Here is a 24,031-nt window from a genome sequence, read left to right on the forward strand (position 1 = left end):
CCTCCTCCTTAGCTGCCCACAACTTGGATATTGCCTCTGATGGGTCATGGGCTCTGCTGTTTGGCCCACGATGTCTTACGTGAGGCACCGCCTGTGGGCGGGGTCCCATCCCCATGTGTCTGCAGGAGGAAACTCCCAGCCTGTTCTCAGTGGCTTCTTCTGCCTCTTGCTCACTCTCGGTGCTTCCCTGGCCACAGAAATTCCCTTGTCCTCTCCTCTTCCTCACACAGTACACTAGGTGGGAGGCTCACAGGCCCCCACACACCCCCTCCGACTCCCAGGCACCTCTGGGCAGGCTGGTTTCCAAAGTTCACTTTCTCTCTAAGAGGGAGGGTCTGCAGAGCCCACTTTGCAGGCATCAGACCACATTTCTTAAGAGGCATTGAGACCACCCTCTCCTTTACCCATCCACCCCTGCTTCCCCCTGAGGCCTCTTCTGGGCCAACAGCCTCTCTCTGCTGCCAAATCCAAAGACACCTTTCAGTCCCCAGCACTACAGGTGCAGTCCCTTCCCGGCATCCCTGGCCTGGTGGTCACCCCCTCTGCATCCCTTCTGGAGGCTTTCATTCCCCCAGGTGCTTGCATTCCCCAAGCCCCTGCCCTCCAGCCTGTCTTCTCTGTGTCTGTCCTGTCTGGATAAGTCCTTCTTTCCTTTGGTTTCCCCCATGACCTTCTTGCTAATGACTTCAGACCTATGTCTCCAACCCGACCACATCCCAAGCTGCAGACTGCATCTGCTGAACTGCCTGACACTGCGCCCAGTGGCCCCTCAACCCAGCCTCTAAAGCAGTGCCACCCTTCCACCCCAGGCCAGCTCCTCTCCTGGGTGCTGTCTCTCAGTGGAGGCACCACCAACATTCTTGGGCTCAGAGTCCTGAGCCTGACATTTGTTGCCTGCTTTTTCTCTTTGACCCCACATACCAAAGGCCCTGTCATCTCCACCCTTTAAGAGTCTTCCAACTAGGGAGGCTGAGGCAAGGGAATCAGTTGAACCCAGGAGGCAAAGGTTGCAATGAGTCAAGATTGTGCCATTGCACTCCAGCATGGGTGACAACAGCAAAACTCCATCTCTGTCTCAAAAAAAAAGGTCTTCCACCAAGGCCTGTTGTCCCCTTGCTACCACTGCCTTGAGGAAAGCCATCATCTTGCCCTATGGCACATGATTCCTGGGTGCACCAAAGGCCACCTGTCTCCCACCCCAGCCTTAAGGTGTGGACCAGACATCCCAGACTTGTCAATTGCACCACAGCCCTTCTGCCTCCTGGACATTGTGAGGGCAGGCTCCCTCCGTCGGAATGCTGAGCCCTGCTTATTTGGTTGACCAGCTCCACTTTGACCTTCAGGGCCCAACCCAAGCTCCCAACACTTGTCAGATGGTAAAGAAATTGTCTGTTTTTATGTTTTCCCCTCTCCCTGAGGACCACACACTTGCCTGAGCTTCGTGAAGGCGGGGAAACTGAGTCAAGTGTCCCAGCCCTTGGTTCAGGACTCAACATGAGGTTGACACTCACGTATCTGGGAACAAACAAGCTGAGGCTGAGCGGGTTGACTGTGCCAGTGGCTACTGTCTTTGGCCTGCATTTTCTGGAGCTTGGGGACTCTTTCCCACCCTTCTTTTTATGCTGCGATGTTGTATGTGTGACTTGCTTGATGCCCCACCTGAAATTGGCCTGTCTCTAACAGATGCTCAGAGAATCACACACAGGTACCTGTTTCCTTACTTTGATTGAGTGAATGTGGGGAACATTCCTAGCACAGAGATTGGCACAGATTAGACACTCAGTCGATACCAGAGCCTCCTTTTTCACACATTCTGGGGAGGCACAAAGTTGACACTGAACCCTTTAACAAACCACTTGTTAGCCCTGATTGTGTTATAATACAACATCTCATGCTGCTTTTTGGGGATTTAAAGTTGTTGAAAATAACCACCTACCAGGGTCTTCTTTTCGGCTACCTGCATTTGAGATTTACTCTACATTCAACATAAAATAACTGTCAGAAAAGTGTGACCCTGATGATGCCATTGTTTCTTTCCAACAACTGTCACATCTCAGCAGACCTCACAAGGCCCTTACCTAGTTTAAATCCCAGCCAAATCAAGATGTAAATATAAATTGAATTTTAAATAGGAGCGAGTTTTTTCAGAATTGTGAACGCAGTGAGTGTGTGGTTGGCAGAATAACGGCCCCCACAGGTGTCCACATTCTAATCCATAGAACCTGGGAATATGTGACCCTGTGTGGCCAAGAGGAGTTAAGGTTGCAGATGGTCTTAAGGTTGTGGTATGGACTGAATTGCATCCTCTTGAAAATTCTTTTATTGAAGTCCTAACCCCCAGTATCTCAAAATGTGATCTTATTTGGAAATAGGGTCGTGGCAGATGTAATTAGGTAAAATGATATCATACTGAAGTAGGGTGGGGCCTTGATCCGATATGGCAGGTGTCCTTATAAGAAGAGGGTCATGTGAGGACACAGACACACAGAGGACACTGTGGGAAGATGCAGGCTGGGGCTGGGACTGGAGTGATGCTTCTGCATGCCAGGGAACACCAAGGCTTCCCAGCCGCCACCAGAACCTAGGAGAGAGAGACAGAACACATTCTCCGTCAGGGCCCTCAGGGAGGACCAGCCATGCTGACACCATGGTTTTGGACTTCTGGCCTCCAAAACTGTGAGGGAATAGATTCCTGTTGTTTTCAGTCACCCACTTCGTGATACTTTTATCGACAATTCTAGCAAACTAATACAGGTTGGTAGTCAGTTGTGATGCTTTTATTGGCAGTCCTTTTATTGGCAAATTTTAAGGCCAACTGATTATGGGGTTGGTAATGAGCTGGCCTTAAAGTAGATTATTCTGGATTATCTGGGTGAGTCTGGGGTCATCACAAGGGTCCTTCCAAGTAGGAGATGAGTCAGAAGAGAAGGTGGGAGTGACACAGTGTGAGAAACACTCCCCCGCCACTCCTGGCCTTGAGGATGGAGGAAGAGGCCCCAAGCCTAGGAATGGGGCAGTGCGGAGCTGGAAAGGCAGGAGATGGATTCTTCCCTGTAGTCTCCAGGAGGATCCAGCCCTCTCAGCACCCTGGTTCTAGATTTGAGAGACTCACGCCAGACTTCTGACCTCCAGAACTGTAAGATAATAAATCCCTATTATTTTGAGCCATTAAGTTGGGGGTAATTTGTTACAGTAGCAATAAGAATACAGGGTCTCATATGGTCGCTGAGCTGCCTGAAGCATCTCATTAGGATGATTTAACTTGAAGCATATGCAGAGGAACTGAGTCGCTGCTAGGCAGGAAAGGAAGCAGAGTCCGTTCTGACTCCTGCAGAGGAATGAGAGAAGGGGTGCCCAGAATTAGAGAAGTGTTAACTGTGGCTTCCTAAAGAATTACAGTTTCAGCCAGGCATGGTGGCTCACGCCTGTACTGCCAGCACTTTGGGAGGCTGAGGCAGGCTGATCACTTGATGCCAGGAGTTCAAGACCCGCCTGGCAGACATGTCAAAACTCCATCTCTACTAAAACTGCACAAATGAGCCGAGCGTGATTGCTTATGTCCATAATCCCAGCACTTTGGGAGGCCACGACAGGCAGATCACTTGAGGTCAGGAGTTAAAGACCAGCCTGGCCAATATGGTGAAACCCAGAATCTACTAAAAATACAAAAATTAGCCAGACATGGTGGAGCACACCTGTAATCCCAGCTATTCGGGAGGCTGAGGCACCAGAATCCCTTGAACTCAGGAGGTGGAGGCTGCAGTAAGCTGAGATTGCACTTTGCACTCCATTCTGGGTGACAGAGTGAGACTCCACTCAAAAAAAAAAAAAAGAATTACAGTATCATGCTTTTAAGAAGAGCAGCTAACTCAAACTCGGCTAATAAATGTTGCTGTTGAAGTTTTTTAGGGCTTACTAGTGGAAAAAAATAGGGCTTACAATGTAATTGGAATATAAATTGTTTTACAGAACTATATGGTTTCTTTCCCAAATTACTGGATTTGGAGTCAGTGTGATTTTACTGTGGTGTTTAGTTGCACAGTGTTGTTCAAGTATCGTAGGTGGGCTCCTGTAGGTGGTGTGGGTGAAGTGATTTCTTTACGCCACCAAAAAAAAAAAAAAAAAGTTTTAAGAAAGTCATTTTCTGCCCATATTTCATTGAGATTTGTCAAGATCAGAAGCAAAAAGTCTAGCTGAAAACCAGCTAAAATACGCTGTGGAGTGCTTGTGCATGAAGACCACACAGCAACCCCTGTAGACGGCTCCTCCTGCACTGCAGGCATGAACGTGTGCACCCTGGGCACAGCCCTCTCCTCGCCCTTTCAGCTGCCTGGGGCTTAAGAAACACCGCTTCTGTGACTTTTCTTCACTGATTTACAACTTGCTTCTAACCACCCACTGATACCATCTTTTTAAATTGTGGTAAAATACACGTAAAATTTACCATCTTGACCATTTGTGATTGTACAATTCAGTGGCAGTAAGTACATTCACCTTGTGCAGCCATCACCACCATCCAACCACAGAACTTTTCTATCTTCTTCAGCTGAAAGTCTGCCCCCATTGAACACTAACTCCCTATTCCCCCTTCCCCTCAGTCCCTGGCAACCATCATTCTACTTTGTCTCTATAAATCTGACGGCTCCAGAGATCTCACATAAGTGGAATTGCACAGGATTTGTCCTTTGGTTATTGGCTTCTTTCTCTTGGCATAAAGCTCATCCATGTCATAGCATGCATCAGAATCTCCTTTTTGACAACCAAGTAATATTCCCTTGTATGCATAAACTACACTTTATCTATTCATCCTTTGGTGGACACTTGGGTCGCTTCCACCTTTTGGCTATTGTGAATAATGCTGCTGTGAACACAGGTGTGCAAATATCTTTTTTTTATTATTATACTCTAAGTTCTGGGGTACATGTGCACAATGTGCAGGTTTGTTACATATGTGTACATGTGCCATGTTAGTGTGCTGCACCCATTAACTCGTCATTTACATTAGGTATATCTCCTAATGCTATCCCTCCCCACCCCCCACAATAGGTCCCAGTGTGTGATGTTCCCCTTCCTGTGTCCAAGTGATCTCATTGTTCGATTTCCACCTATGAGTGAGAACATGCGGTGTTTGGTTTTCTGTTCTTGCGATAGTTTGCTGAGAATGATGGTTTCCAGCTGCATCCATGTCCCTACAAAGGACACAAATTCATCCTTTTTTATAGCTGCATAGTATTCCATGGTGTATATGTGCCACATTTTCTTTTCTTTTTTTTTTTTTTAATTATACTTTAAGTTCTAGGGCACATGTGCACAACGTGCAGGTTTGTTACATACGTATATTTGTGCCATGTTGGTGTGCTGCACCCATCAACTCGTCAGCACCCATCAACTCATCATTTACATCAGGTATAACTCCCAATGCCATCCCTCCCCCCTCCCCCCTCCCCATAATAGGCCCTGGTGTGTGATGTTCCCCTTCCCGAGTCCAAGTGATGTCATTGTTCAGTTCCCACCTATGAGTGAGAACATGTGGTGTTTGGTTTTCTGTTCTTACAATAGTTTGCTGAGAATGATGGTTTCCAGCTGCATCCATGTCCCTACAAAGGACATGAATTCATCCTTTTTTATGGCTGCATAGTATTCCATGGTGTATATGTGCCACATTTTCTTAATCCAATCTATCACTGATGGACATTTGGGTTGATTCCAAGTCTTTGCTATTGTGAATAGTGCCACAATAAACATATGTGTGCATGTGTCTTTATAGCAGCATGACTTATAATCCTTTGGGTATATACCCAGTAATGGGATGGCTGGGTCATATGGTACATCTAGTTCTAGATCCTTGAGGAATCGCCACACTGTTTTCCACAATGGTTGAACTAGTTTACAGTCCCACCAACAGTGTAAAAGTGTTCCTATTTCTCCACATCCTCTCCAGCACCTGTTGTTTCCTGATTTTTTAATGATTGCCATTCTAACTGGTATGAGATGGTATCTCATTGTGGTTTTGATTTGCATTTCTCTGATGGCGAGTGATGATGAGCATTTTTTCATGTGTCTGTTGGCTGTATGAATGTCTTTTGAGAAGTGTCTGTTCATATCCTTTGCCCACTTTTTGATGGGGTTGTTTGTTTTTTTCTTGTAAATTTGATTGAGTTCTTTATAGGTTCTGGATATTAGCCCTTTGTCAGATAAGTAGATTGCAAAAATTTTCTCCCATTCTGTAGGTTGCCTGTTCACTCTGATGGTAGTTTTTTTGCTGCACAGAAGCTCGTTAGTTTAATTAGATCCCATTTGTCAATGTTGGCTTTTGTTGCCGTTGCTTTTGGTGTTTTAGTCTTGAAGTCCTTGCCCATGCCTATGTCCTGAATGGTACTACCTAGGTTTTCTTCTAGGGTTTTTATGATTTTAGGTCTAACATTTAAGTCTCTAATCCATCTTGAATTAATTTTCGTATAAGGAGTGAGGAAAGGATCCAGTTTCAGTTTTCTACTTATGGCTAGCCAATTTTCCCAGCACCATTTATTAAATAGGGAATCCTTTCCCTGTTTCTTGTTTTTGTCAGGATTGTCAAAGATCAGATGGCTGTAGATGTGTGGTATTATTTCTGAGGGCTCTGTTCTGTTCCATTGGTCTGTATCTCTGTTTTGTACCAGTACCATGCTGTTTTGGGTACTGTAGCCTTGTAGTATAGTTTGAAGTCAGGTAGCGTGATGCCTCCAGCTTTGTTCTTTTGACTTAGGATTGTCTTGGCAATGCGGGGTCTTTTTTGGTACCATATGAACTTTAAAGCAGTTTTTTCCAATTCTGTGAAGAAAGTCATTGGTAGCTTAATGGGGATGGCATTGAATCTATAAATAACCTTGGGCAGTATGGCCATTTTCACAATATGGATTCTTCCTATCCAAGAGCATGGTGTGTTCTTCCATTTGTTTGTATCCTCTTTTATTTCACTGAGCAGTGGTTTGTAGTTCTCCTTGAAGAGGTCCTTTACATCTCTTGTAAGTTGGATTCCTAGGTATTTTATTCTCTTTGAAGCTGCAAATATCTTCCCATACTGTTTTTTAATCTGTCATCCACATAGCCATTCAGTGGCTATGTGCCATTCTAACACTGGATAATAGAGTTTAAAACTGAGTAAAACAGGATACAGTGGCCTAGCTTATTCACGGCTAACCCTGCTGACGGAGACTCAGCTCAGACATCACTTCCCCAACCCTGAGGCAGAGCAAGGTGCCTCCCTGGGCCCCCACAGCCCCATGTTCACCTCCTCTACAGCAGTGAGCCTCGTATACTGCTGATCCAGCTGGTTATGTGGCTCCTTAGGGCTGAGCCATATTTCTGACTGTACATCTAGAACCCCGGGCAAAGCTGGGAAGTAGGAGCGGGAGAGGAAGGAAGGGCGTGGAGCAAGGGCTGTGCCCTGAGCTGCCTGGTGTGGGACCTGCAGTCATGAGTGCATTTGTGCTCCTCTGTAATGGGGAGACTCGAGGTCCCCCATGGTGCGGTCAGGAGGCTGCACTGTCGGCAGGTGGAGCGTGTTTTTGAATTCCATCTGGCCCCAGGACACGAGAGTTTATCAGTCCATCTGGCAATGCCCATTGCACCATAGGAGGGAGGCAGGGGCAGCCCCAGAGGAGGGATGAATGGCAGAGAATCCCTGGCTCAGGAGCAGGGCGGCACCTGTGTGCTGCACTTACACCCCAGGTGCTGGGAGCTGTGTCACCCTCCCACTGTAAGAACTCCACTGGAAAGGGCTGGACAGCAGGAAGGAGGGCTGCCGGACATATGTTCCATTCTGGCACCAGAGGCAAAGGAGAGAAGAGGCTGGACAGCTAGCCACCCCTCGCTGCTCTGCAGGAATCTCCCATGTGAAAACAGTGCCCCTACCAGGGCTGTTTCTCCAAATTGCTCAAATCAAGAAATCACTTTTGTGGGAAGCCTCTTAAATATACAAAACTTTTTGAAGGAAATTTTTGCTTTTTCCACGTTCCTCTTGACTCTGTTTCCCTGCGGATCTGGCTTTTTAAGTCAGTGAGGGGACAGGGGATGTAGAGACATCCGGGGCAGGACTACTGAGTCTTGCCCAACTCATCCCCCGTCCCCTCCATGTGTCTTGGATGTGACCTGTGTGTTGGCCAGAATCACCGCCAACGTCCACTAGAGCACCTGCCGTGGTCACGTGCTGGCAATGGCAACGCATCCTGTGGCCTACGGCATGCCAAGTGGCATCCCCATGAGCAAGACATAGGGGCCCCACTTCTCAGGCTTGACCCTAGAAGCACAGCAGATACAAAGGCGGGAGCAGAGTCAAAGCTGTTTTCATTGTTGGGGTCAGCACAATAGCACCAAACACGTCTCACCCTAAAGCCTGATGTCTGTATTCACAAAGTCAACTGCAAAAGGGCAAGACAAAGGAGATCTGGTGGGAGTCAGTTCATGAGAGACAAAAAGAAGCCCAGGATGGGGAGATTAATATGTTTAATCTGGCTGCTTAAAAATATAGAAATAGTATCAAGCTGGGTAACATTGATGAAGTCAGAGTCCCTATTTTAAAAAAGAAAATCACATTCAAATTTCTTTTTTTTTTTTTTTTTTTTTGGTTTTGGCTTTTTTTTTTTTTTTTTTTTTTATCTTAATAGACTTGATTCTTTTTTTTTTTTTTTTTTTTTTTGGTGAGGAGGGAGCTGGGGGTACTGAGTCTCGCTCTGTTCCCCAGGCTGGCAGGCTGGAGTGCAGTAGTGCGATCTCGGCTCATTGCAACCTCTGCCTCCCCGGTTCAAACAATTCTCTCGCCTCAGCCTCCCAAGTATCTGGGACCACAGGTGCACACCACCACGCTGGGCTACTTTTGTATTTTAGTAGAGATGAGGTTTTACCGTACTGGCCAGGCTGATCTTGAACTCCTGACCTCAGGTGATCCACCCACCTTGGCCTCCCAAAGTGCTGGGATTACAGGTGTGAGTCACTGCGCCCGGCCTAGACTTGATTCTATAGAGTACTTTTAGGTTCACATCAAAATTGAGAGGAAGGTACAGAGGGATTTCTCATATACTACCTGCTGCAGGCACGCATGATCTGCCCGGCCAGAGTGCTACATTCGTTACAGCTGATGGACCTACCCTGACACATCACTACATCATTATCACCCACGTCTATGGTTCATCTTAGGCTTCATTCTCAGTGTTGTGTATTTTGTGGGTTTGGACAAATTTATGACATGTTTTCACCATTATAACATCATACAAAGCAGTTTTGCTACCCTAAAAATTCTCTGTGCTACAACCAGTTTCCTTTTTAAAAAAAAAAAGGAAAGGGACCAATTTATTTTGTGATTGTGAGCAAAGAATTGCAGCTATCAATCTCCTATTCTGTGCCTCTTCTTCCCAGGTACAGACACGTTTTTCCTTCGGGAGAGATGTGGCTTATTCTAGATTCAGGGGTAATGGTCATGCCTGGATCATGGCCATCGTCATTCTCATCTTGGGGAGAGCTTTGGGTCCTATGAAGGCCCAGAAGTCTAGTGAACCTGGTTTACGCTCAGTAAATGTCTGCCCCACTGAATATTTTCCGTATCTCCTTCCAAGAGCACCTTCTGGTGTTCTTCTATTTTCTTGACCATAGCCCCCAGCAGGCATAAGATCTGTGTCCTGGGGTCAATATTTCTACAGTGATGACTCTAGAAACCAGTCTGTTCTGAAAGCTTTCACCATTTCTCAGGAGTAATGAGAGAAAAAAACATAGGTTTTTATTCATTTTAAAGATGTCTACTTTATTTGAGACTATGTCTCTTCTATATTTTTAGTGTTAAGATGTATTCTGGGGGAGCTGTATGGTTGGGGCCAGGCACAGTGGCTCATGCCTGTAATCCCAGCACTTTGGGAGGCCGAGGCAGGTGGATCATCTGAGGTCAGGAGTTTGAGACCAGTCTGACCAACATAGTGAAACCCGTCTCTACTAAAAATACAAAAATTAGCCGGGCGTGGTGGCACATGCCTGTAAGCCCGACTACTCAGGAGGCTAAGGCAGGAGAATCGCTTGAACCTGGGAAGTGGAGGTTGCAGTGAGCCGAGACCATGCCACTGTGCTCCAGCCTGGGTGCTGGGTGACAAGAGCAAAACTCCACCTCAAAAAAAAAAAAAAGAAGAAGAAGAAGAAGAAGGAGATAGTGGCTAGTTTTTTAGTGTGTGTGTGCTTATTGTCCCTATTCATCACATTGATTCTGGCTGCTTCCAGGCCACATCTGGGCCGTGTTGTCCACTGTAAGAAAAGTAGTGACTGAGTAGAAAATGAATGGGAGGGATTGAACATCTGCCACACAAACTCGTTTGGCCAAAAGAAGAGAAAACTTAAAGGGGAACAAAAGAGCTGTCTTCACATATTTAAGAAGGTCTCTGGGTTACTCCAAAGACCAGAACTAGGAGAAATGAACTAGGAGAAATGTGCAGAATTTAGCTCAGTTCTCTTCGTGTTGAGTAGTGGCTGGGTGCTGAGATGAGACTCATGGCCACCCTGCAGGAGTTCTCCATCTCTTACCGAGGAGACAGTGACAGCAATGATAGCTAAGAGTTACATTTACATGGCTTCCATGTGCCAGACACTGTTGTAAGCAGTTTATGGACAATGTGCCACTTGTCCTCACAACTGCACCCCAAAGGAGTCACTGTGGCTCCCATCCCTGCCATGCAAGCCATGGATCCAAGAAGGGCTTCACTGGAGTTAGGCCCCGGAAGCCTGAGGACAGAGTCATGAGTCTGCCAAGGGGATTAGGACTGAGCTCCAGAGGAGGTGCCCTGGAACAAGGAGGGACAGTTTGGGATGGAGGGGAGGAGCCCAGGTAGCTCTGTCTTCTCAGCACCAGAGAAGCCAGCGCCACCCCAGTTGGTTCAAACCAGCACCGTCCTCACCAGGACTGCTGCAGGAGCCTCCTCTGGTCTCCCTGCCGCTGCTTCTGCCCACTATAAACTGGTATCCATACCGAGCCGGTGGCCCTCTCAGAGCCAAAAGGAACATGTCACTCCTCTCTCAAAACCCTGCAGGACTCCATCTTATTTGAACAACAGCTACCTGGGCCAGCCAGGCCCTAGGAATCTCACCCTTCTGCCTCCCAAATCCCATCCTTTCCCCTCACTCTCCCCTACCTCACTCCGCCTCCACCCCACCAGCATGCCCCTCCACCACGGCCTTTGCACCCCTGTGACCTCTGCCTTGGAAGCCTTTACCCGTGTGGCCACAGGGCTTACTTCCTCCCAGGCTCTGCTCAAATGTCCACTTCCCAATGAGGCCTTCCCTGCATCCTGCTGTAAGATAACAGTCACCCCCACCTACTCCCCGTTCTGCTCACACTGCTTGACTTGTCTCTAAAGCACTTGTGACTGTGTGTTATGGTCTCTAATCTCATTGAGTACATTTGTTATATATGCTATGGTGATATATGTGGTTCACTGGACATATATGGTCTGCCCCCCTGAGAATGTAAGCTTCAGAGGGCAGGGACTTTGTTTCACTCACTGCCTCCTCATCAGAACCTAGAAGGTGCCTGGCACGTGAGAGGCCCTCAGTAAATCTGCAGCGCCTGGATGGTCAAATGAGCCACTCAGCTGGGACTGGAAAGTGAGAGACAGCTGGCACCATCCAGTACCCATTCAAAGGATCCTCCCAGTGGGCAAAAGCTGTAGACATTGCTCAGCAGTGAGATGGCCTGGCATGGCATGATCAGACTTGGTTTGGGGTGGGATTTAGGACTGTTTTTGACTAATGAGGAGGAACTGAGTGGCTGTGAGACCTGGCGGTACACAGGTCAAGCTGCTTTGTCAGGTGGTGAACTCTTGGGAGTGAGGAGTTTATGAGGCAGGACAAGAAAGGGCAAAGCCAGTTGGCTCATCCAGAAACCAAGCAGGGGCGATCCCTCAGTGTTCCCCAGAGGGCACTAGAAAGCCTGTGTGTGTCCTGAGGAAGCATGATTCACAAGCTGCTCAGCTGCTGTCCAGCGACCTGCAGCCAACAGACGCCTGCTGCATCGGATCATCAGGCTGTCGCGCAGGGAACTGAAGTTTCATGTTTTATTTTTTGTTTTTATTTTTTGGGGGGACAGAGTCTTGCTCTGTCAGCCAGGCTGGAGTGCAGCGGCACGATCTCGGCTCACTGCAGCCTCCACCCGCTGGGTTCAAGTGATTCTCCTGCCTCAGCCTCCTGAGTAGCTGGGATTACAGGCATGCGCACCACACCTGGATAATTTTTTGTATTTTTAGTAGAGATGGGTTTTCACCATGTTGGCCAGGCTGGTCTCGAACTCCTGACCTCAAGTGATCCACCTGCCTCAACCTCCCAAAATGTTTGGATTACAGGCATGAGCTACTGCCCGGCCTGAGCCGAAGTTTTAGAAGAACACTTTCAGATGCCAAACTCAACAGCCTCTGTCTTCCACAGCCCACAACTGGCCACTCTCAAGCATCACAGCCATCTGTGGAGGCTCTGGAAAGCAGGGAGGGCCTAGTTCTGGTTAATCAAGCTGGGACTGGTGTGGGGTCGGGGGTTCTTTGTCAATGGCTGTATCAATCCCCTATTGCCGCAGTGACAAACAGCTCCAACATCTCGGTCACTGACAGAAGTGCAGGTGGTAGTGGTGCAGGCTGTCTGTAGGGGCATTCCCTGTACTGGGACTGTTCTCCCAGCAGAGGGTAAGAAGCAAAGAGAATCAGAGCCAAACCGCATAACCACGTTCACAGCTTCTGCCGGGACGTGGCCAGCATCCTGTTCACTCACACCCTGTCAAAAGAAGCAGGTCCTATGACAACAGGCAGATATGTAATTCCCTACAGGGAGGCCATGACCAGATAATTCCGTCTGCCGTAGGGGTGTTGATTGCAGAAAGATGTCTGTGCTGAGGAGACCATCCAACCAGAGGACCACTCACATAACTCCCTCTGTGCCGATACTCTGAATTATGTCCAAGGTTGACTGAAAAGCTTCCTGAGTCTGCCTCCCTCTCTCCCACCACAGGGCAACAATTCCAGGATCCGGCTGGAAGGCCTTCCGGAGAGGCTGGCCTCTCACCGGAGTCATTCTCGCTCTCTTTCCTCCTGTCTGGCAGGTGGGTAGCAGGTCCGTGGAGCCCCTGCTCGGCGACCTGTGAGAAAGGCTTCCAGCACCGGGAGGTGACCTGCGTGTACCAGCTGCAGAACGGCACACACGTCGCTACGCGGCCCCTCTACTGCCCGGGTCCCCGGCCAGCGGCAGTGCAGAGCTGTGAAGGCCAGGACTGCCTGTCCATCTGGGAGGCATCTGAGTGGTCACAGGTGGGTGCCTGGGCTTGCTGCCAGGACTCAACCACAGGGACTCCAACACGGTGCCACGGTATTGGTGACATTGTGGTGCCTCCCAGCCCTCGCTCGCCCCCAGGTCAGCTCGAAGTTGTGTTATAGCTCATGTGTTCTTAATTTCCATCTCAGATAACAGCATGGCTACAAAAACATAGATACCATGTCTCTCATGATGTACATGTTGACACCACAGTGAAGGACTATTTGATCCCATTTCCTATGAAAATTCCCACATCAAGATAGGACAGACAGATACTGACCGACTTTTTAATTCTCCTTTGGGTGTATTTAACTGTGGTGTGCTCAGGCTGGGAAGGTGGTTTCAAAGGTTTTCCTTTAATCCCCCAACAGTCTTTGTAGATTACAAGAGTCAGATGCCAGGAGGGACAGCTTTTAGTGTGCAAGTTGGAGTTACAAATCTCATGCCATAAAATGTTTTGGAAAGAAGTGGATTAAGCCTTAAGTCTTAACTTTGAAGGTTGGTCCTGGGAGTACGATTTTACCTTTGGTGATGTCATCCTTCAGGGCTTTGCATTGACTTTGCATTAATGATTTTGACTGTTTGGCTATAAAACTACAAAAAAAAAAAATAGCTGAATAAAGGGCAGGCTTCCCTCAGGTCTTCCACCAGAGTAGTCTAGGAAACTCAGAGAGGCTCATCCAAGACACTCTTTAGTGTGGAAAATATTTTTGAAGTTCCCTCTATTGCCAAACAGTTGGAATTATTTTGAATAAAAAAGTATTCAGCCCATTTTTAATGAAGGGAAAGTCTGCCATTGGCTGCTCTAAAACAAAGATTAATTTTCAAACAGTTCGTGGCATGTATTTGTTTATAGATCAGAATCTTTATCCTACATTTTATGATATTTTAGGAAAAGAAAAGAGTTTGAGATTTTGTTGTTTGATTTTTTTTCTTTATATATGCTGACATTTGTCAGTTTAACATTAGAGGGACTTTTTTTTTGGCCCCTTGCTAGCAGGGTTGAGGCAGGTATTCAGCCCCCTCCCCTTTCCAGTACCCTAGGTAAGCCTTTGGGTTTTAATTGCCTAGCTCTTGATCCAAGTAAGATTTGTGCTTTGATCAGATCAAAACTATAAATTTTCCACTCAGTGGTGAAACCCTGTCTCTACTAAATACAAAAAATTAAGCATGGTGGCGCACTCCTGTAATCCCACCTACTTGGGAGGTTGAGGCAGGAGAATCACTTGAACCCGGGAGGCAGAGGTTGCAGTGAGCCAAGATTGCACCATTGCACTCCAGCCTGGGCAACAAGAACGAAACTCTGTCTCAAAAAAAAAAAAAAAAAATTCCACTCAGACTCTTTTTATGGAGGGGGAAAAAAATGCCTCCCCACCAAGCCTGACATCATCAATTATCACTACAGCACTGAAGATCTCCGCATTTGGAAAATGTGAGACAGTAGAAGCAAGATTTAAATACATTTCTCTGTGTCTGTATCTAGGTGCACACCTAATCCTAATCCCGAACGAGCACCACACCAGTCAGCCTAACTCTGGCTTAGCCCAGGCTTGAGCAAAACGCTTTCTTCTGAACATTTAACTTGGAATCAAATCATTCCCCTCGGGAAGCTCGCGAAGCTGGTACTTCTGCCGCTTCCCAAGTACTGAAGTCCCAAAGTGAGTCTGTCTTCCCCTGGAAGCAAATGGGTTTCAGTTCCTTGAGGGAGAGTTTTTATCGACATGGTCAGTTTTATCCAACCAGCTGTGTTGATTGCTCTCACTACCTACTCCCCAGCTTCTTCCTGACTTTATTAGAAGAAGGATCAAATATCCAGAGGGAAGGAAAAGGTAGTGAGTTTCTCCTGTCCTCAGCTTACAGGCCCCGCCCGTGATCGAAAGCAAAGAGAGAGACTGAAGGGCACCCTCCTAGGCCCCTTTGGAGCTGGAGCTGACCTCAGCAGCCTGCAGCACTGCTCAGACAAAGGCTTCAGAAAGAGAATAGGTTGCTGGTCAGAGTTTGGTTAAGGGTCAGGATTTGATTAAGAAATAGGCTGGACGTTCAGAGCTTGAAATTCAAGGGGAAGAGGCAAGGAATGCAAAGTAAAGAGCAGGCAACAGTGAACTTAGACAGAAATGGTGCATGGGCTCCTGGTTGCAGAGGAGCAAGTTGTGTGGGTGTGGGTGCTGGTGCCAGGGGTAGCCCACAAGTCAGACAGTGAGGACAGAGTTGCTGAAATGGTCAGGAAACCTTGCCACGCAGAGAAGCAAGGTGTAGCCCTCCAGTGCAGTGCCCCGGGGCTCCTGCCCCTGCTCCTGCATGCAAAGCCCACCGTGGACTGACCCCTGGCATCCGAGGACCCTTTAAACCAGCTCCACACTCCACACACAGCTACTCTCTCCACTCCCTGAAGGGGACATTGCAGCCAGTTCTGAAGCATGTGTATTTCAAACCAGCCTAAATTAGCCTTGAAAGAAAACCTCATAGGATCTTCAGACAAAGAGCTGAATTGAATTCATAAGAAAGAGAGGCTGGGCGCGGTGGCTCACACCTGTAATCCCAGCACTTTGGGAGGCCAAGGCGGGTGGATCATGAGGTCAGGAGATCGAGAGCATCCTGGCCAACATGGTGAAATCCCATCTCTACTACAAATACAAAAATTAGCCAGGCGTGGTGGCAGGCACCTGTAGTCCCAGCTACTCAGGAGGCTGAGGCAGGAGAATTGCTTGAACCCAGGAGGCAGAGCTTGCAGTGAGCCAAGATTGCACCACTGCACTCCAGCTTGGGCAACAGAGCGAGACTCCGTCTTAAAAAAAAAAAAAAAAAGAGAAAGCTAGATCATATTTAGAGATAAATGTTAATAACAAATATCAGGAATAACATTTGTCCTTTATGTATCTTTTTTCCAGTGGACACAGTGGGATTTTTTTTTTTTCTTTAGAGTTGGGGTCTCTGTGTTGCCCAGGCTGGTCTTGAACTCCTGGCCTCAAGTGATCCTCCCACCTCAGCCTCCCAAAGTGCTGGGATTATGAGTGTGAACTACTGCATTTGGCCTAGAACTTTTTAAAGTTGAGTTTGCTATAACTCAAGAAAGTCACTGCTGTAGCCTGCCATATTTTTGGTAAAGTGAGCAAGTATGAAACCGCCTTAGCAGAATCCAGCCTTCTGCACACCATCTTTCCAAGTTATGTGTTTACGCCTGTGTCAGGGACAGGGCTCCCAGGGCCAACTTGTTTATGAGTTTTGTCCTCCCAAGGCTATGGGTCAGCTCTGCCTGGGCTTCCTTCTGCTTTGCTTTTGGAGATAGTAAGTGCTCTTGCCAGCCCAGGCACCGTCCCTCCCCAGTATCTGTGGTAGGCGTGTCAGGAACAGGCTCCAGATGCACCCCAGAGCACCCATCTGCTGTGCTGATACCCTGTCATGCCCTCTGTCTCTTCATACCTTCTTGCTGCTGGGAATCCTGAACTCTGGAGGGGGTGCACATCATTCATCACCCACAGGCCCTGCCTAGGTCCCCTCCCCACTGCCCTATGCCAGGTCTCCCGCAAGTAGGTAAACTACCACAGGGGACATGCCTCTGTCACCATTCTTGGTGTCTGCGTTAAAACATTCACTGGAGCTCTCTGCGAAGGCTTTCCACCTGCCTCACGAGAAAGTCACCTATGGCTTTTCCTTCTTTCTGCCTCCTTCTCCTCCTGGCTGGATCGAGGTCTTTGTCCCAGACTGGCCCAAGCAAAGCACGTGCACCTGGAGGCCATCTGGGAAGATCTGTGGCCTGGGACTCAGCTTCAGGGCCTCACCTTGCTCCAGCTGGCCCCTGTTCCCTGCAGCACTCATGGCTCCATCACATACCTGCCCTTTGAGCTCATGTATTGCCTTAAGCCTTTGGACCTGACAAGTGGCCACTGAATTCCACTCCCCTCATGTGACCTCACGAGTACCCCAGGTTCTTCCCACTCCTGATTCCTGGGTCCCTTTCCCAACACTGGCCACTTGGCTGGGGCCCCAGCTGGGACCATGTGCATAGGACCCTGTAGACCATGAGCTTTTTGAGGACAGAAGTGTGGGTTTTCGTCTTTGCATCATCCCACACCTGGCACCTCGGACGGAGGTAATAGCTGCTGATGGACTTGAATCAAATTGGAACTGGATTAAATATTCGAATGGTGTCTTGCAGTGTTCTGCCAACTGTGGAAAAGGAGTGCGGAAACGGACTGTGGCGTGCACCAACTCACAAGGGAAATGTGATGCATCCACCAGGCCGAGAGCCGAGGAGGCCTGCGAGGACTACTCAGGCTGCTATGAGTGGAAAACTGGGGACTGGTCTACGGTAAGAGCAGCCTGCTGGCATTTCTCTCTGTGCCGCAGTGCGGGGCCTTGAGGGTCGGGAGCTCAGCTCTTGTGATGGGTTCCAGTTCCACACGCAGTCCCAGTATAACTAGGCACATTCACTTTCCTTCCACCCACTGCCACTACCCAAGACCCCATGTGCTTCCTCCCCTGCTTCTCCCACAGGCCGCACCAGCACTGCCCCTTGGGGCTCACTGGCAGAACCCCACTGCTTCACATGCATGCAGAAGGAACCCAAACGCAGCCCAAGGCAGAGCGCCCGTGCCCTGGATTCCAGGCTTGCCATGCTGTGCAGTGGGCTGGCAGGCCCCAGCCTCCTGCCATGGGGACACTGGGGGCAAACATCACTTCCATTCACTCCCAGGACCCCTGGGCAAGGGCCTGGAGATGCAGGGACAGACAGGGCGGGGGGCCTTGAGGTGGGAGCAGGGATATCACTTGAGGTATCACAGAGCTGCAGGGTCAGCACTCTCAAGACCAAGGGTGAATAAAGGGCCATTGAATGTTTCTCCAAGTAAAAAAATGATTTGTTGTTTAACCCCTCTTTTTTCATTCATCTGATACATTTGAATGATTCCTGTTTTCTGGGGATCAAGGTGAGCACCACTGCCACCTGTAAGAACCTTCTAGTGGGTTTTCTAGAGAGTCTTTTCACAAAATCTGTACCACGCCTCCTGTAAGCATAGACTGTGTTTGTCTTTCTGTATGGTCTTAGCAACTGAAAAACTCCTGCTTGCCTCTCCTGATATCTCTTCACTCAAAGATTGCAAACTGCTGACCTAGAGCCATTGGTTTTGTTCAATCTACACAGTATCTTAAACATGTTAGAATTAGTGGCTAGCATTTTTTTCCCAACATTTTAATGCATATTCTAATCACATGATTGACTGCCAATATGTTCCTTGTGTGAAAAAAATGTTTACTTGAGCTGAATGTTCATTATCTTCACTTTAGACAGTTTTTTTTTTTATTATACTTCAAGTTCTGAGGTACATAGCAGAATGTGCAGGTTTGTTACATAAGTATACATGTGTCATGGTGGTTTGCTGCACCCATCAACCCATCATGTAGGTTTTAAGTCCCGCATACCTTAGTTATTTGTCCTAATGTTCTCCTTTCCCTAGTCCCCCGCCCCCTAACAGGCCCTGGTGTGTGATGTTCCCCTCCCTGTGTCCATGTTTTCCCATTGTTCAACTCCCACTTATGAGTGAGAACATGCAGTGTTTGATTTTCTGTTCCTGTGTTAGCTTGCTGAGGATGATGGTTTCCAGCTTCATCCATGTCACTGCAAAGGACATGAACTAATTCTTTTTTGTGGCTACATAGTATTCCATGGTACATGTGTGCCAGCCACATTTTCTTTACCCAGTCTATCATTGATGGGCATTTGGGTTGGTTCCAAGGTCTTTGCTATTGTGAACAGTCCCACAGTAAACATACATGTGCTTGTGTCTTTATAGTAGAATGATTTATAATCCTTTGGGTATATACCCAGTAAAGGGATTGCTGGGTCAAATGGTATTTCTGGTTCTAGATCCTTGAGGAATCACCACACTGTCTTCCACAATGGTTGAACTAATTTACACTCCCACCAACAGTGTAAAAGCATTCCTGTTTCTCCACATCCTCTCCAGCATGTTGTTTTCTGATTTTATAATGATCACCTTTCTAACTGGTATGAGATGGTATCTCCTTGTGGTTTTGATTTGCATTTCTCTAATGACCAGTGATGATGAGCTTTTTTTTCATGTTTACTGGCTGCATAAATGTCTTCTTTTGAGAAGTGTCTGTTCATATCCTTTGCCTACTTTTTGATGGGGTTGTTTGTTTTTTTCTTGTAAATTTGTTTAAGGTTCTTTGTAGATTCTGGATATTAGCCCTTTGTCATATGGATAGATTGCAAATTTTTTTCTCATTCTGTAGGTTACCTGTTCACTCTGATGCTAGTTTTGTTTTGCTGTGCAGAAGCTCTTTAGTTTAATTAGATCCCATTTGTCAATTTTGGTTTCTGTTGTCATTGCTTTTGGTGTTTTAATCATGAAGTCTTTGCCCATGCCTATGTCCTGAGTGGTATTGCCTAAGTTTTCTTCCAGGGTTTTTATGATTTTAGGTCTTAGGTTTAAATCTTTAATCCATCTTGAGTTATTTTTTGTATAAGATGTAAGGAAGAGGTCCAGTTTCAGTTTTCTGCATATGGCTAGCCAGTTTTCCCAACACCATTTATTAAATAGGGAATTCTTTCCCCATTGCTTGTTTTTGTCAGGTTTACCAAAGATCAGATGGTTGTAGATGTGTGGTGTTATTTCTGAAATTTCACCTGAACATTTAGGTTTTGGCTTTGCTATGAAAATGTGGCAACATGGCTTAGGCAGGTAATTTTGCTTCAGCCTCTGCTTTACGAAAGGAAAAATGGTTTTTCCATTGGAAGGCAAAACTTATCAGAATCTGATCCCTGCAGAAATGCTACCACCTTCCCATCAGCCCAAGTCAGAACACAAATTTCTCCAAACCTTTTGAGTAAAAAAAAAAAAAAAACAAAACAAATTTCCCAATTCCCTGTTTGCCTGGTACTGCTAAGGTGCACTGTTATTCTGGATAACAGTGAATTTGAGAAGGACCTAAAACACCTCCTTCCTATTTACTCCCTGATCAAAACATCTGACCAAGGCAACAGAACTGAGGCCGTCAGTCCAGTTTCCCCAAAACCAAACAGGGATGCCACACAGTTACTTGGATGTTAATAAAGCTTAATATGGAGCTGCCAGGATGCATCTTATGCTGGCAGAGAAACTTAACTTCAAAGCTCTCACAAAAGATACATGTGCTTTGGCTGGGCATCGTGGCTCACACCTGTAGTCCCAGCACTTCGGGAGGCCAAGGCAGGAGGATTCCTTGAACCCAGAAGTTCAAGATCAGCCTGGGCAACATAGGGAGACTGTGTCTCTACAAAATAAACAAACAAACAAATAAACAAAATAAAAAAAAATAGCCAGGCTTGGTGGCACATGTCCGTAGTCTTAGCTACTTAGGAGGCTGAGGCAGGAGGATCACTTGAGCCAGGGAAGTCAAGGCTACAGTGAGCCATTATTGCACCACTGCACTCCAGCTCAGTCAAGAGAGTGAAACCCCATCAAGAAAGAAAGAGAGAGGGAAGGAAGGAAGGGAGGGAGGGAGGGAGGGAGGCAGGCCTTCGAGCCATGAGGACTTGAACTCATGCAATAGAGACATTAAGGGACTGAATGACAGCTCTGACTCTCCACTTACATGCCTTAACCTCTCTGATCCCTTGGTCTCTTCATCTCTGAAATGGGAATCATAAACACTGGCCCTGCCTGTTTCTCAGAGATGCTTAGAGGTTTCAGAATGTTACTATATGTGTCTAAGCACTTTGACAACTAAACCCATTTCATTTCATTGCCCAAAATCCACCACCCAAAGGTCACATGGTTTTGGGGCACAATCCCCAGGGTTATAACCCATTCCGATCTGACTTAACCTTGTCTCATCAGTAGGGCTTCCAGCCTTTTATAGACAACACTGAGAAATTCTCTATCCAAGCACATCCAGACCTAGCTTGAAAAGGTCACTGATTCTAGCCCAGAGACATATAGGTGAGCTATCAAAAGACTAGGTTCTGATCCATAAGTAGCACATTGGCAAATGTGCAGGATCATCTAAAGAATTGATTACCTTATGCCTACATGGTTACAGAGAGTCCAGAAGATGTAGAAGCAGACCTGCCTAACACAGTAACAGGCAGAATAACATTGGATACTAAGTGTTCAGATGTGAACTGGAATAAACCTGTCATTGTCATCAGGGAATTGGAAGGGTCCTAGCAACCACGCCCTAAATGCAGCCTGTACTATTGTTGGCGCCTGTGCCCACAGGGGTCCGGGGCAGGAGCGGAGGCAAGAAGTGGTCAGTTCTAGACCTGGGCCACACCTGCCCATCTGGGGTTGGGGCACCTAGCACTACTTTCCTTTTTGTGGGGTACCCCTGTGCCTCATGTCACTGGTCCCCTCTAGCCAAGGTTGTCACCCCTGCTGCACAGAAGAGGGAATGGAGGCTCAGAGCAGTTACCTGCCTTGCCCACACCCTGGCAGAGTCCAAGCTCCTGGACCCAGTTCAGTGTTCAGGCTGTTTGGTGGAAACCAAGCAAGAAGGGATTGGGTAGGTACCATGATGGTGCCTTTAAGCTGAGGGGCATCCTGTAGATGGTTCTTAGGCTGCAGGGCTTGGCTGTCCTCAGCATGACCATTCTGGTTCTGAGGACTAGCTGGACACTTTTGCTTTCTTAAGTACCTTGACCTTCCTAGTACGAGGAGCCACAAAACAACCAAAGGATGGATAGGAATAACACTCAGCAGTCCTGCCCGGGACGTGGTGCTCGTGCATCGCGTGGCTCACTCGGCCCATGCACCTTCCCTCATCTGCTGTTTGGGGTCCTTCCCTGGCCAAGGACACTGCAAGTTTCCCCAGACAGGACCTTCAGCCTTCCGGGAATGCCTGTCAGGTAAGATGGAGCCTTTTGCCTGGCCATCCTCTCTTCACCAGCCATGCTGTAAATAACACTTCCAGGCTTTCAGAAGAGTGAGGGGTTGGAGTCACTGTGCCCACTTTTGCCATAGCCCATTTGACAAGTTGTCACTGCAGTAAGAACAAGAGGGATTTGTGGGATGTGAGGGCCTCAGTGACATCTTGGTTGCTGTATTAATCTACTTTGCATTGCAGTAAAGGAATGCCTAAGACTAGATCATTGATAAAGAGCTTTATTTGACTTATGGTTCCGCAGACTATATAGGAAGCACAGTGCTGGCATCTGCTTCTGGGGAGGCCTCAGAAGGCTTTTACTTGCAGCAGAAGGTGGAACTAGCATGTCACATGGTGAAAGAGGGAGCAAGAGAGAGAGAGGGTGGAGGCCCCAGACTTTTTTTTAACAACCAGCTCTTGGTGAACTAACAGAGCGAGAACTCGCTTATGACCATGGGAAGGACATCAAGCCATTCCTGAGGGACCCACGCCTGTGACCCGAACACCTCCCACCAGGCCCCACCCCAACACTGGGGGACACATTTCAGCATGAGATTTGGAGGGGACAGACACCGAAACTGTATCAGCCACTGTCTGGAGCTGGCATCAGATGGCATCTGATTGTGTGCACCAAGCTGTTAATGAAGAGGGCTTAGCAAGGGTCCCCAGCCAGAGCCAGAGCCTGAACCTGAGGCTGAGCTGGGGGAAGGTTGGTTTTAGCAAGCAGAGAGGGCCCGCAGGGACATTAAACTGGAGTTGGCACCGTGTGTGTGTGTGTGTGTGGTGTACCAGGAGCATGCTGGTGGGGGCTGCATAGACATGAACCAAGAGACCCCAACCCCAACTGTCGACCTCACCACCCTCCCTCCTGCTGCCATCACCTGGGAGAGTTGGGGGCTGGGCACCCCCCACACTACCTGCCCCTCAGTACCCTCCCCCCAGGTAGAGAAACTTGCCCATTTTTCCCTCTCTGCCTTCTCTGGAGAAGTGGGAAGTATACATTTCCCCAGGGTGGTGGTGGGGAGTCCATGTCCTCAGTCCCTGGAGACCAGAACTTTCTAATTAGATTCCATGGGATGAGGCTTCCCCAGCGTTTTTGTCTGATTTGAACTGTTTGGGTTTGCCGTATGGTTTATGTGTCATCTTTGCTGTCCAGCTTGCAGATGGCGCCATGGTTGCACCCATGGGTTCCACTGCATTTTTAAACCAGTCACCCAGGGCTTCCTTCCTGTAACGAGCCACCAAACCTCGTCATGTGCTGGCATTTGAAGGCAGCAGGCAAATTGCCCAAAAGGAAAGCAGAGAGAAGGCTGAACACTCTCCATGTATCACTGTATCTGTGGAAGGTTGTTAATGTAACCAGTTGTTCCAGTTACTATTTCTTGTCCAGTTCTAGCTCTTGGGAGGCAAACTGCAGCAGCAGCAGCAGTGTGCTGGGCTAAGCAGGTGTTCCCCTCACTGTGTCACAATAGAGGGAGCTCAAAAGGTGAATCTTTCAGCAGATGGAAGCTTTGATATTGCCATCCAAGCAGTCTCCTCTCACTTCACCCCAAGGTGCTGTTGCAAAAGATGAGACTGTTTCCAGGGAGGTGAGGAGTGGGCCAGTCCAAGAGCATGCTGCAGGTGCTAGCTGGGAGAGGGCGCCCAGGCATGGCTGAGCACTCCTGCCACTCAGAGCCTTGGGGAGGCAGGCAGGCCCCTAGGGAAGATGGGGCCCCTCTCTTCCTGCCCCTGCCCCTCATCCTGACCTCGGCCAGCAGCAAAACCCTAACCAGGGTCATGTGTGAGGGACACAAGTCATGTTCCCATCCCTGCCTAGAGCACTCCTATCGCTCTGGTCTGTTTGAAAAATGACCTGCAGCTG

At 47.9% G+C, this 24,031-nt stretch overlaps 1 protein-coding gene across 2 annotated transcripts in view; it reads left to right on the forward strand.

Annotated features, from left to right (window-relative positions):
• The window catches only part of ADAMTS17 (ADAM metallopeptidase with thrombospondin type 1 motif 17), a 365,163-nt gene that overhangs the window by 325,648 nt on the left and 15,484 nt on the right, over window positions 1–24,031 (forward strand). For both annotated transcript variants that reach the window (XM_030931256.1, XM_030931257.1), the window contains 2 exons: window positions 13,097–13,301; window positions 17,462–17,614. In XM_030931256.1, the coding sequence (XP_030787116.1) occupies window positions 13,097–13,301; window positions 17,462–17,614 (358 nt within the window). The remainder of the gene's footprint in view (window positions 1–13,096; window positions 13,302–17,461; window positions 17,615–24,031) is intronic.

This window comes from Rhinopithecus roxellana, chromosome 5 (genome assembly GCF_007565055.1).
Source record: "Rhinopithecus roxellana isolate Shanxi Qingling chromosome 5, ASM756505v1, whole genome shotgun sequence".
NCBI classification, from domain to species: domain Eukaryota; kingdom Metazoa; phylum Chordata; class Mammalia; order Primates; family Cercopithecidae; genus Rhinopithecus; species Rhinopithecus roxellana.